The sequence below is a fragment of the Euprymna scolopes genome, chromosome 30 (genome assembly GCF_053919585.1).
Source record: "Euprymna scolopes isolate OS-2025 chromosome 30, ASM5391958v1, whole genome shotgun sequence".
Lineage (NCBI taxonomy): Eukaryota > Metazoa > Mollusca > Cephalopoda > Sepiida > Sepiolidae > Euprymna > Euprymna scolopes.
Window position 1 is genome coordinate 103008023 of NC_136511.1, and position 14776 is coordinate 103022798.

The 14776-nt window shown below is 33.7% G+C and overlaps 1 protein-coding gene across 1 annotated transcript in view; it reads right to left on the reverse strand.

Annotated features, from left to right (window-relative positions):
* The window catches only part of LOC145254924 (hemocyanin G-type, units Oda to Odg-like), a 71674-nt gene that overhangs the window by 22848 nt on the left and 34050 nt on the right, over positions 1 to 14776 (reverse strand). The window contains exon 7 of the mRNA XM_080113898.1: positions 8414 to 9435. Coding sequence (XP_079970024.1) covers positions 8414 to 9435 — 1022 coding nt within the window. The remainder of the gene's footprint in view (positions 1 to 8413; positions 9436 to 14776) is intronic.

The following is a 14776-nucleotide window of genomic DNA, read 5'->3' on the forward strand; positions in this document are numbered from 1 at the left end:
ACCCCTTAACATTTATTATTTTGGTCTCAATCAAAATACAAGTTTTACCCATGTCCAAGTCTTTAGACATAAAATTCGCGGAGGAATTTGGTAGAATCTGCAAAGGTCAACTCTTTCAACTTTGACCTCTTGGCAGCCAAATTTTCGCCCTAAAACTGATTAAAATGCTTGCCGCATGTTTGAATACCCGTTATGTATAAATTTCAAATGTTTAGACCCAAAATTGGCTGAGTAGTTTGCTAGACACTGAAAAGGTCAACTCTTTTTAACTTTGACCCCTTGTCAGCTCAAATTTTCGACCTAAACCGATTAAAAAGCTTGGCCTATCTCTGAATACACTTTATGTAAAATTTCAAATGTTTAGACCAGAAACTGGCTGAGTGACCGAAGAGGTCAATTTTTTTTAACTTAGACCCCAATTTTGGCCCCTTAACATTTATTATTTTGGGCTCAAATTAAATTTAAAAAAATTGATCCATGTCCAAGTAACCTACATTTAAAATTTCAAGTGTTTAGACCCAAAATTGGCGGAGGTAGAGTTCTCAAAGGTCAAGTCGTTGAACTATGACCCCCTTGACAGCCAAATTTCTGGCCGAAAACCGATCAAAAACATTTTCCTAAATCTCAATAATCCTTATATCAATTATCGAGTCTCTAAACTGAAAATTGATAGAGTTATTTGATAGGGAAATGTACATAGACACACAGACAGACAGACATTTTCATATATATATATATATATATATATATATATATATATATATACTTGGACGTAAGGGGCTACTAATTGGGACCATGCCCAAGAAAGATTAAGATATTAGTTTATGTTGCATTTGAACTTCTGCATATCAGTACAGTTTGGGAAGCAGGAAGCAGAAAGAGAATTCAAAAGTCTAGCTGTTCTAGGAAAGAAGCTATTTGAGTAGAAAACTTTCTGAAATTTAGGGACCTTAACACTGAAGGGGTGTGATTTTGTTGCTAAGCGGGTTTGTCGGGGAAATGTACGTCGAGAGAGCACGTGCAATGAGTTCATCAAAGCACATTTCATTAAAATACTTGTAAAACAGGCATAGGGATGTAACATTGCGGCGATGGGACAGAGGTTGGAGCCTACTTGACAAAGTGGGACCTATATTATTCGGAAGTAAACATCCAAAGGACTTAATGAGGTTTATAACAGAGTGCTCAATACATAGTAGAGTAAGATATACCTATCATTTATTTTTATATAAACATTTGAGTATCGCTATGATTGAACTTTGGAAAAGGAACATTGCCAGATGATGTCTGTTAATTTATAACTACTTGACTGAAACATACTCATGACTGTGTATCGATACCTAAATGTTTATGTATAAACAAATACAAAGATATATATATCTATATATATATTAGTGATGGGACGGTTCCAATATTTTTCCCGATTCTGATACAATTACCGATTTCATGATAAATTGTCGATTCCGATACAACTACCGATTCCGATTCTGATTCTTTATAAATCTCTAATTATTTAACTATAAGACTATTATTTTCTGTGATTTTCGTAAAAACACATGTTTGATATGCAGATATTTTCCTGAACTTCAAAATACAACTGTGGAAGATGATCTATCGATTTAAGTTTTACTAATATTTTAAAAATCAATAAATATTTACTAATTTATCCATATTAACAGCAATGGAAGATTTTATTTTAAACTAAATGAAATTAACAAAAAAAATACAATCAAAAGAATCGTTTTAGCATCGGAAAATAGGCACCAATATTCCCGATTCCGATAACGATTCCGATACCCCAAATGTCCCGATTTTATGATTCCCGTTCCGATTAATAGTCCCAACACTTATATATATATATATATATATATATATATATAAACTGGCAGCCCGGCATTGCCCGGCCGTACAATACGCTTAAACATGATATTTTAATTTATGCAGATTGCGTAGAATCAATCCTGTATTGATTATTATATATAACGAGGAATGATTTGCCCGATGGACTAATTCGCAAAAATTAAATAAATAAATAAATTAATTAATAAATAATAATAATAATGTCGTTCATCAAATTCTGTCTGTGTTTGTTTACAATATCACGTCAGCTGACATTTGGGCGATGAATACCTTGGAAAAGTCATTTCTGATTAATGTTTAGTTTTTAAATATGCAAACCAAGAAATGATTTGGGTCGATTTTAAATTGTGCCTCTTCTTTTATCGTAATTTGAACTCATTAATAAGAAAAAAAAAATTAAAATAAAATAGTGAGGTACACCCGGGATTGAACAGAGAACCATGCGAGCCGTAGTTGAATGCTCTACGATTAAGCTATATCTCCACATTATAATAAATCTGTTTTTTCTTTTTAAGCAAAAAATGATTTGCTGAAATGTTATTATTTTCCATGCATGTAAAAATTCTTCTTTTTCTCTATAAGAGAGTAAAGCTATTTCTAAGATCGAATTTTTTCGATGTTCGATACTTACCGGATGAATTTCTGTACAAAACATATCTAAGAACATTGCCAGACATATAAAGTACCTTTGTGTGAAATTTGCAAGAGATAGGTTCAGCCGTTTCGGAACCTACGAGAAAGGAACTCACACATATGCGCAAAGTGACTATATATATATATATATATATATATATAATTATTTACTATAATAATTATTAAATACCTACAGACACTAGTGTTTTATCCTTTCGGGAATCGTCAGTGTCGGGTGTCACGATTAACACTGGTATACAGATTCAAACCCGGCAACAAAGCCATCTCTGACTCCATTAGCAAGGACCAAAAAAATGGCAGAAGTGAGTAAATAGGTAAAATGGCACTTAGACAACGGAAAAGTAGAAACGTTCGAGAAGTGCGGGCTAAGCTCTCATTCCCCTTGTTTAAAATAGAGCTAAACTCATTTAGCTTTAGTTAAAAAAAATCGGTTTGGTTAGGTTCAAATTCTGTAAAAGCACCGAAAAAATATAACGTTTATTAAATAATTATTTTATCATAAATATTTATATGTAATAATCTGAAAAAAAGGTCTAAATAAATTTTACCGCAGCCATATTTACCTGAATTGAATTCATTTTTTAAGTCTTGAAAATGGAAACTTAATTCAAAGATTTAATCGTTGGCGGCCACTGCTTTTAATTTTCTTGCACCAAAACGATTTTTACTTGTTAAAAAACGTGTTATTGTACAGAAAATTGGCAAAATTGATTTATAAATTTACATTTATAAATAATTAAATAGAACTATTTTTATAATATGAATGTGTGGTTTGTTGTACAAAAGACTTTAACACGTTTAATCGGTTCGAAAAAAAGTAGTGTCAAGCGTCATGTGAGAATAAAAAAAATGACGGCCAAGATAGCGTCATATCTTTCGAGTCGCGATGATGACTTAAAACTGAATAATAAAACAAATTACTGGTAGAAATTCACCTAATAAAAGTTACTGACCGTGCTGAAATAATAGCATTATTGTTTAGAAAGCCACCCTTAATATGAAGAAGGTTCTTCGTTAACTATTCTGTACTTTCACCTAACAATTTAATAAATAAATAAACTTGGGAAATTCAAACTCTCGCCGGAAGTTATATTACTGATGAAGTTTAATATCAGGAAAAGGACGTGCTAACTTTGAATCGGATACTGTTCTGGTTTGCCAATATTTATAAAATTATCATTGCTTTTGTTTTGTTTATGTTTTCCCCCAATTCGCAATTATAACTTTTTGTTGTGAAAGAAAATTAGCTATTACTAGCAGAGAGAGACGACGTTGCTCGGGATTGAATGATGATCAATAAATTTTCACACTCCCATATTTTTATTGTCATCGAAATTGGTGAAATCGTCCATTTTTCAATCAAATCAATTGATTGATTGCTCTAGTTAGGGGACACATTGCGGTGTACCTAGAGGAAGCTTCACGTGCCTCCTTGCAGTGACTTAGTCCACAAATATTGGTAGTCTACATTTGCAAAGTAGAGAACCTAATGTTGATTTTACAAAATTATTTTTATGTAACGGCTTGAATTAAAGTTTAAAACGCGGAAGTCAAGTACCATCATTCAATTATGCTCTAAATAGAACATTCATTTTAGACGCGCCCCTATCATATCAAAGAACCTACTTTTGATTTTATACGCCTTGTGCTGTGATACTAACTTTGATGGGTTATAAATTATGATGAATAGTCAAACGAATATAGAAAGACGGAGAATAGATATAAAAGCAATAAAATTTTATATTTGTTATTCATTCACAGTTTCTTGCTAAAAGAATCGGTCAAACTATCAGAAACCATTTTCATTTTTACGTTGACCGCGATTAGTCTCCATAAAAAAGGCCCGCCCCTACCTGTGTAAATATCTACTAAAACTATTTATTCAATCTATTTTTTTTGGGGGGGGGAGACAAGGATTAGTCCTATTTTATACTAAAAGAATGAGAGCTTAGCCCGCACTTCACAAACGGTCCTACATTTCCGTTGTCAACATGCCATTTTTATCTATTTTTTCATTTTTTGCCATTTTTACCTGTGCCATTTTTACTTAAATTCAGATCAACAGATAGAATGGAGAAAAAAGGTTTCGTGGTAAGGGGGGATTGGAAGGAGAGGACTACCATACCCATAAACTATCAATTTTTTCCCTCTTTTATTACCTTATAGTAAGATGTTTATATGTACAGACAATGTGAATTTTGGAATCGGTTGGAGCTAAGCGTCAGCTCAGCAACCTTAACCTAAACTTTTAAACTTTTGAACACTAAACTCTTAACCCCAATCTACTAACAACTAATCGTATCCACATCTATCATGCATATGAAAGTATCCCTTAAATATCCCTCTCCCTCGCAGCATATCTCCACATATATATATATATATATATATATATATATATATATATATATATATATGTATGCATATATTTTGTGTACAGAAAGTTGTTAGTTGAGACAGGTCATTGGTACCGTCGGTTTCAAGCCCGATAATAAGGCCCGTTTAAGGTATCCTTATCGAGCTCTCTTCAGCCAATATTCGTCTCTATATGTATATGTATATATATGTATATGTGTATATATATATGTATATATATATATGTATGTATATGCGTATATATATATGTATATGTGTATATATATATGTATATATATGTATATGTATATGTATATACATATATATGTATATACATATATATGTATATATATGCATATATACATGTACTCATATACATACATATGTAAACACACACATGTACACAAATATATAATATATATATATATATATATATATATATATACGGCATAATCATGTTTACACACCGGTTCTTGTTAGATCACCAAAGTTAAACACCGATGAGCCTCGCTAGTACCAGATCGGTGAGCATTTGGAAATGCTAGCCACTGTGTAATTTGCATTGAGGCTTCGAAATTTCCATATTGGGATCTGGGGGTGTTTTTAAAAACCATTGGAAGAGATTAAACTTCAGTCTTCGTTAAGGCATCTTGGAGAAGGGAAACTCTGATATAAATGTTGATGGTTCTACATAAGCCTTCACTACTATAAACAATTCATCATACTATTGAATAACAAATTTACAAAAAAAAATAAAAAAATAACGATTTATTTAATAAAATTTAACCCCTCCCCCAAAAACCCTTTAATTTATCTATTTCCTATTTTATTATTTATCTATATATATAAATATTGTGTGTGCGTTTGGATTCTTAATCCGGCAGGTGGATGTGATGCGTCTAGTGTGTTAGGTATAAGTTAGTGTTAAGTTCATGCATGCCTTCTCGCTTCCAGCTAACACCGCTGGCTAACCTCGTGGTGAAAAGGGAGCAGGTATGCATAAGTCTTCTTTGCCAGTACATGGTCTCTCCATCATCAAGACTCCTACAGTGCCTCTACGTTGGCCACACACGATAACTAGGTGCCTTGCAGCCCCAGACGAAACTTGTAGGAGATCTGGGAGTAGTAGGGGACCCCAAAGGTAGTGCGTTATGGCCCACCGATGTGTAGACATGCCCTGGCACACTACCAACCCCTACTCCACTGTCTTGTGGGTGCCCTTGGTTGGGCGAAGACTAGGGGTACCAACCCCAACATCAAACACCACTGCCTTGTGAGCCTTATCACTGCAAAAGACTAAGAGATGGGAGCTCTGACCTCAAATCCTAATGCTGCCTTGCAGTTTTCCTTAAAAGGCTATAGAACCTCATCCAGAAAGGAAAGGCGTAGTAGCGGACACGATAGGGCGACTGTTTACCTCGCTGAGATTACTTTCGACCAGAAGCTGCGGGCTTCTCTGCTGCCAGTCGTCGCAAGTTCGCTCCACTGGACATGATCATTGGAGGTTCAGAGGGTGTCTATCTGATGCGCAACAGATACTGCACCTAAACTGCGCAAACAAGTTTGGAGCGAAGGTGGAAAGTCCTGTGGCGATGGAGTGAGACTAGGCAAACACCGAGGGATAAAGCACTGAGGCCCCAACTAGTCATCGTCAAGACTGACGAACTACATGATGATGATGATGATGATGATATAAATATTCACCCCTCTCTATATAGCTATATACCTACATACCATAAATAGCTTACGTTATTAGTGAAACGGCCTTTTATTTACATAGGCTACGCTCGAGTAATTTAACATGCGTGATCGCTTAGTCATTAGTTAGAATATGACAAGATAAATGCGCGAGGAGGACACGGGTTAGAAATCCGAACGAAAGTAACTCGACTTTAAGCGACTACATTAAAATAGTAATATTCAAAATTAAAATAAAACGACAAACAAGATAACGAATAACGATTGGAAAGCAGAACATTCCAACTTCAATAGATTGATAACATCGTCCAGAAAATAAATATTGTGTTAAAACAAATAAAGTTGCAAATTAAGACAAAGATTAAATGATGACATGAGTGACATACATTTACATAAGTAATTATTATATTGTAGAGTAGATTAATTATATAATTATTATATTGTAGAGTAGACGATGGTCCCTGAGAAAAGAGACGAATCAGAAGACGGACTTGACACAATTTGTGTAAACGCCCGAGGACTGATATTCAAAAGCAAACGGGAAATAAAATTACAATTTCGATAAAAATAATTTTTTTTTAAATTGAAGAGGATTAACTCCGCCCGGACAACAATTGATATTGTAAATTGAATCGCGTCCATTTCCATAAAAAAAAAATTGGATCAATAAGACAATCGATAAAATTCGTTTCCGTCACGAGAAAAAATGCGTTTCTTGCTCCTGTAATTCGTAACATAAGTAAAAGGGTTCGATTTGATCTAATGGATATCAATGTTGACTATGAAATCTTGAAATCTAATCCGATGTATTATGGTGGCTTAGATATTAATTGGAATATAACGGGGAACAATGCAAGAGCACGACACTAATTAGAAATCCAGACTAAAGTAATTTCATCAAATAAATAAAAATTAATTTATTAAATAAATTAATATATCAAATAAATAAAAATTAATTTATTAAATAAATATAATATAAAGTTAACAAAAAAAGGCAAACGAAATAACGAATAGCGATTGGAAAGAAATACCATTGGTTTTCGGTTATGTCAATAAATTGATAAAATCGTCAAAACGTAGTTTAAAAGTCAGTTTCAATAAAGTTTTGATCTTTTCCGCCCACGGGTTTTCTAGTTACCTTAAAGAGTCTGTCGGACGTCTCCGTCTCCGTAAAACGCATTCTTTTAACTCAACCTCCTGTGCTCACAACAGTTCATTTTATGGACCTGTTAAAGTCTCATTTGCATAGACACACGTGATCGTTATTCACACGTGACCGTCAAGTATAAAAACACCTGCGAGTCGCCATTTTTTCTTTTTTCTTTTCAAGTGATCGAACCCTATAAAACACCGTAACACAAACAGAAGGAAAAAGTAATAAAAAAAGGCAAAACAGCAAAGTTAGTCAGTAACACGCAACAACCGTCCTCGAGGATTGTCGTAATAATCTCCAAAGATTCTCGTAATCGGCGTTCTCCCTGCGACTTCTTTTTATGCAGTCAAGCGGTGAGATTTTGCACACGAGTCGCGAGATTTTACGTAACGTTGCGAGACCGCTTAGTTATAAAAGTTGTGGGTGCCGCCATCTTGATTCTATTTCCTTCTCCCGCACACGCGCGCGGACGCTTTAATGATAAACCACAATTTTCCCTACAAGCAGACACACACACACACACATTATTAAGGTAAGTTACAATTTTCTCTACACAAGAAAATGAATATTGTGTTGAAACAAATAAAATTACAAATTAGGATAAAGGGTAAATGACAATAGAAGTCCGAACAATCCAAATAATACAAATTATTACCCCTCACCAAAAACCTTCCGAAACAGGAAATAAATACGTACCTCGAATGTAGCGTAGGCAGATGATCCAAATCCACGGAGCATGAATGCAGCGAAAACACGATCCTTTTGCTTCTCGTGACGAATGTACGATTCCAATTGTGCAATGGACATTCCGTTCATTTCCAACATGTCGTATTCATAATGGAAATTATCCTTGTAGTTGAACACGTCGGCCGGTTTCGAATATTTGGTGGTCATTGGGTTCAAGTTATAGGGAGCTCCGAAAGAGAATGGCTTCAATGGTTGAGACATCAATTCGATAGCGCAGTTGGATTCATAAGCTGGAAGACCTCGGAATTTCTGCAATTCCTGCCAGATAACCCAAAGTCGATCCACGTTGGAATGGTGCAGGTAGAAAGCAGGATCATAGGCAGCGTAATGCAAATGGTTCACGGAGTAAATTTCTTTTCCACCCAACCAAGAATGGATGGCGTTGTGGACAATCTCAAATTGAACCTCGAAATCACAGTAGTCGGTCTGTTCCAAGGCTAGAATGATGTTGTTGAAGAGCCACGTCTGTTTGCCTAGGCCGGGTTGCTCGAACAAATGGTCGCTGACGTCACGTGCGGTCATCGTCTCTGGACTAATGAAGGAGATGTGACCGTGGTTGAACGGGTTGAACGTTTCCACTGCTGTGAAAGGATCGACGTATTTCTCCGAGGTAAGTAAATTGGGGACCTCTTTCATTGGATATGTCCAATCCCAGTAGGGAACACCGACGGTGGCACCGTGCCTGTTGAGAGATTGTTCAAACTGGACGACGTACAATCTGTGCCATTGGGGGAAAGTGGCCATACCGTGGAGACAGCAAGCGTAACGATGTTTGGCGGTCGGGTTTGGACAGAGAGGTGGAAGGGCATGGAAGGACGCGATGGACTCGAAACCGTCCGAAGATCTGTCCTTTTGCATACGTTTCAATGCGTGCACCAATGAATTGATTTCCTGAAGAGACAGACGGTCAACATTTTTTCGGACCAAATTACCCTGGACGGATTTTTTGGTGGAAACTTGTGTTTTTCTTTCTGTAAAATGAATTAAAATATATTATATACTAGTTAATAATAATACGGATAATGTATATATAATATAATATTATATACAAACGCTTCGTTTTTCCGCAGAGCTAAAAATAAACAAAAATACAACGAAGTGAAATATTGTAATATTTTGGATGTAAGAGTATTGGGTATAACCACCAGAGCTGTGACAACAGCATATTCTTTTCATTGTTTTGGCTCTTGAGTATATATCCGTTTATATTTTATATGTTTTTATATAGACTGATGTGATTCCCGGTTGATTGACTGTGTCTTACTACGTAGGATATATACTTGAGACTCAACAGAATGAAAAAAAATATTCTGTTGTCACAGCCCTAATAATCACAAAGATTTGAACGATTATATTTATAGCCAGGGATGATAAGAACGAACGAATCAGGTACTAGAACCGCAGCATAAAATATATTGAATCTCTTTGAATTTTTCAGTCATAGTTTTTCGTCTTACGTCAGAGAAGGACCATTGTTGATGTTGAGTGGTCGAATATTTCCATACCTGGAATTCTTTACAGTGTTAATCTTCTCTAACTGGATTGATACTGCTATATTAGCCTGGGATAACTATATTTAATATTTTTAAAATAGATTATTTTATTTTTCCTACGAGGGAGTTATTTCTTTTGGCATCCATTTTTGCACCATTTTTCTATTATAATAATAGATCTTTACTCAGGATAAAACGTGTTTCATTTTTCACTTCTTGTGTCCTTTGTTTATTTCTAGCCTGGCGGATTAAATAATCGTTGGATTAGTAATATTATATATTATGCAACAGTAGCAACAAAAAAGCATCTAAATACATATTATATATATAACTTTCTAAGTAAATAAAAAAGATTAACTCCGAGGCGGAGCCAATATTAACCGTATGTATCGCTTGAAAAATAACAACAATAACAAAATATATATATATATATATATATATATATATATATATATATATATATATATATATGCGTGTGTGTGTATTTTTGTATGTTTTTTCACGTCTCTGTGTGTGTGTGTAATATGTGTTTAGACAAAATTCTTTCATTTAAGCAAACCTATAAGATAATAGAATTCTTCACTTGATTATAACCTTGTTTATTTTTTCAAATTTTCTAATAAACTATTTTGTGTCAAAATAATAAGGAAACTGATGAATATTCCAGAAGTATCACTAGCAGTTTCGATTCTTGATTAAATCATCTTCAGCGAAAAGCATGAATAAAGATCCGGTTAAAAAACCAGGAACGCTACAATTTATATACTTGTGCGCCAACATTTGCACCACAGGATAAATTGTATTTAAATTTTGTTACTCTTTTCATAATTATGTTATTTGTAGGCTGCTAGGTTTTAATAAAGATAGTCTCATTTATTTTTAAGTTTTAATTACCAAAAATCCGTCGTAAATTGGAAGTTATTGGTTTTAAATTGAGCTAGATTCTACCAGGTGCACATTGTGCCCACGAGAAAGAGTAGTCAATATAGGTATTATTATTACTACTACTACTACTACTACTTTATAAAGTACTCACTAATTATCAAGGATCGGAGGTCACTAAAGGATAAGGGTTAATGAGTATACAGTAGTCAATGGGTCAATATCGTAGTAATCGTTGGTAGTGGAAATTTGGTAAATTGGATTACTGAAATGTTCTTCTTTCTCCAACTTTTTATTAATTTATTTTTTGGCACTTGAAGATGACTCAACATAGAATCGAAAGTGCTAGTAATACATTCGATGCAAAATAACACAGTGATATTTGTTTCACAAATCGATCACTTATGTTGGCTAGTCAATAGGTAAATAGTACATGTGTCTACTGAAGCTTCTTTAATTTCACAAAAGTCAGAAATTTTATTTTTATTGTAGAGGATAGCCATTGTTGTCTTTGTAATACATTTAATTTCGTCATCCAGATAAGGTTCGAACAAATCATTAGAATAAGAGTTTAAAATTGAAGTTTTTATTTTGTGGGATGAAAAGAATCCCAACTTGTGAAAAGACCGGTAAATGTACGTTTGTGATAGACGGAAGTGAAAAAAAAATATGATGAAGTCTTGGAATCGAGTACATCCAAAAATGGAAGAATAGAATTAACTTCTTTGTCCAACGTAAATTTAAGGGTTGAATAAATTTCTCAAGAGATGTAAAGAAAAAAAAAACAAAAAAAAAAAAACAAAAAAAAAAACAACAACAACAAAAAAGAACAAACAAAAAAAAACAAAAAAAAACATCCGCTTTCGTTTCGTTATCAAACAAACAAAAGTTGCCATCAACGTAACGAAAGTAAAGGTCCGGTTTTCAAAAACCAAATTGTAGACCCTCTTCATGCCCCCCCCCCAATATTTGCCAAAGCTGTTCCCTGGGAAGAATCCATGGACACATTATCTATTGGTCTATAAATTGATGTTATTAAACCTGAATTCAACTGACATCGTGGCGAATTTCATTAGGGGAAGTCACAAGTTGACTGCAATATGTTAAAGCGTATGTTTCTCTTAATAGTCTCCAAAACTGGGACACAAGTGAAGAGAGTAGAAACATGAAAAGAAATTTATCAGAGCAAGTATAGTTCGTATAAAGTTATCAAATGTAAATGCATTTTTAATGCAAAACGAACTGTAACGGCCCAAAACGAGTGCTCAGGCAACTGCGAGCTATTTGGTTAACTTATGTGGATAAGACTATCATTGATAGGATGGGTTTTAACGGTACATCGTTCTTATGGGTTTTAGGCAAACCATAGAGACGGAGACAAATACAACCAGTAGGTCTGATTAAATTTAAAATGATAGCAAAATGAACTCGGCTTTTTACGCATCTAACCAGACGTTTTTGGAAAATGGTATAAGTAGATATGGCAGAATCGTGTTTATCTCCAGACTAACTGGAAAAATTTATTGGTATCTTCCAGGATGATCAGCATTTTATTGGCGTATTCTTAGTCATCAACTATGACGGCCCGGAGCTTTTGTCCGGTTTAGTGATTACTAAGGATTTATTAAGGTAAAGTGCGTTGATTGTACGAAAGTGGTCACTTTACCATTTTGATTCACAAAACGAGGCCGGTCTGCCAACACATAAACGTGCACTTCGTTTACTTTCACCGTAAGGTTAATAAACTTAGAGTCAAAAGTAGGTGTTGCTACGTGGGCAAAGAAGATTTTGAATTCCAAATATATCTCTTTTAGTTGCGGGAATATGGGAGGAACGCAAGAATCCAAACCATGAAAAAGAATGTTGAGTTCAAGTTCAACGTGAAATAAATACAGTATAACCCTGGGATACGGTTTTTCAAGTTTCGATGTGGAATACGATGTTTTCTCGACCTTTGGTTACGGTATTTGCCTCGCCGTTATATACTGTACTGTATTTTGTTACTAATTTTTAATGCCGTATCCCGGGGTTCTACTATATTGAGGGCGTTTGGAACAGCACAATGGTTCGTCCCGCAACCAAATTTTTTTTTTAAATCAAGTGTTGTAAATTATTCTCATTTTTTTAACGTTAACATTGAAAGGCTACGTTCATAAATTAACATACCATGTGAATCAAATTTTGTCAGAAAAAGTACATGCACAATTAGTCTATAGTTATTTTTAGTCGTGCTATATCGTAAGATCACTTAAAAAAATTGAAGATGAAAGTAGCTTCAATTTTCTCCCTAGAATGTAATTTAGCCCTTTTTATTTTTGACAAACTTTATTGCTGAAGCACGTATATAAAAAAAAAATGTTTAATTAACCCGTGCTGTTCTAATTTTACTTTTAATTTTTATGAAAGAATTTAATCTATTCATTAATTCGGTAAGGTGTTTAATCTTCAAATATTTAAATATCTCTTTTAGAGAGGGATACAAGATTTTTATAATCACTACATACAGAACAAATTTATTAAAAACTAGCATAAGTACCCGGCGTTGCCTGAGTTGACATGAAGTTCCGTTTGAAACACGCCTGCTATACTAATCATTTTCAACATGGCTAACATGGATACCCGCACAACAATTTCAAAAATAAAAGAACGGATAAAAACATGTAAACGTAATCGTCCCCAGAAAGAAGTATCTGGTACCCTCCCCGCCAGATATTTCGGCAGAAGGGATCACTGTCCTAAGAAAACTCACGATTTTGTGAACTTAAGAAAAATAACGTTTATCAACATTAATGCGTGCGTTTATTTTTTATTTTGGTAAATGTGTAGTTTAGCAGCGTAAATTATTTGCCAGACAAAAAGTTATAAAAAACTATTTTTTTATATAAAACACATTATTAGACCCAAAGGCTGAAATAAAACCAGAAAAAAAAAATTCATTTTTATGATTTTTTCAGCATTTATATTTATTATTCGAGGCCGCTATATTGATTTTAAATTTTGGCCTTTCTAAGGCATGGCAGATTGGACTTTCTAAGCTCTTTTATGAACTATGTTTTTAGCCGTTTTTTTATTTCAGCGTTTGGGTCTAATGTTTTGGGTTAAATAATGCTTACCTTTATTTTTTGTAAGGGCACTTTTTAATGGCTTTTTTTTTGTAAATAAAGGAAATTTTCGATTTGCTTCTTTTTAGGGGGTGGGGGCTTTTTGATTTGCTTTTTATTTGTCGTTTTATGTTTCTAATGTAATCTCCCCAAATTGAATTTGTCATATTTTCGGGCTTGTTTTGTTTATTAAATTGTTAGGTGAAAATAGAGAATGGTCTCATAAAATAATTAAATTTATCGTTATTTCATGGTTCCGATGCAATCCCCCCCCACCAAAAATTACCGATTTCTATATAACCGTTTAAGGAATAAAATAAAACAAAGGAAATCTTTTCAGTTTTTTCGTAAGTGTTTTCGTTTTGTTTTTTGAATATTAAAAAGAAAACAATAAAAGCCAAACATTTTCCTATCTACACGGAATTATTTTTCCAGCTAGAAACTTAATGAAATTACTAAATAATTTTATTGTTTGTTTGTTTTTTGTGCATAGCATCTAGGAACAAATAACTCTAAAAAGTTTTTAAAAAAGGTCGCTATAAGAAATAATAATTCCAAATAAATTAAATCAAATATATTATCAATATAATTGTTGTTTGAAGTTTAAATACCTATTTTAAATAGAATACTTAAAACAATTCTCTCGCTAAAAACATTAAAATACCGCTATTTAGTAAAATCGATTTTTCTTAATGTCATATGCAAATGAGGTAATCTCTTAATTGTATATTTTTGCAAGAATCATACTATATATAGAAATAACTGAAAAATTAAGTAAGACACGTTTTGTATATATTAATCAAATTGCGAACAGACAAACAAACAGGAATACGAAT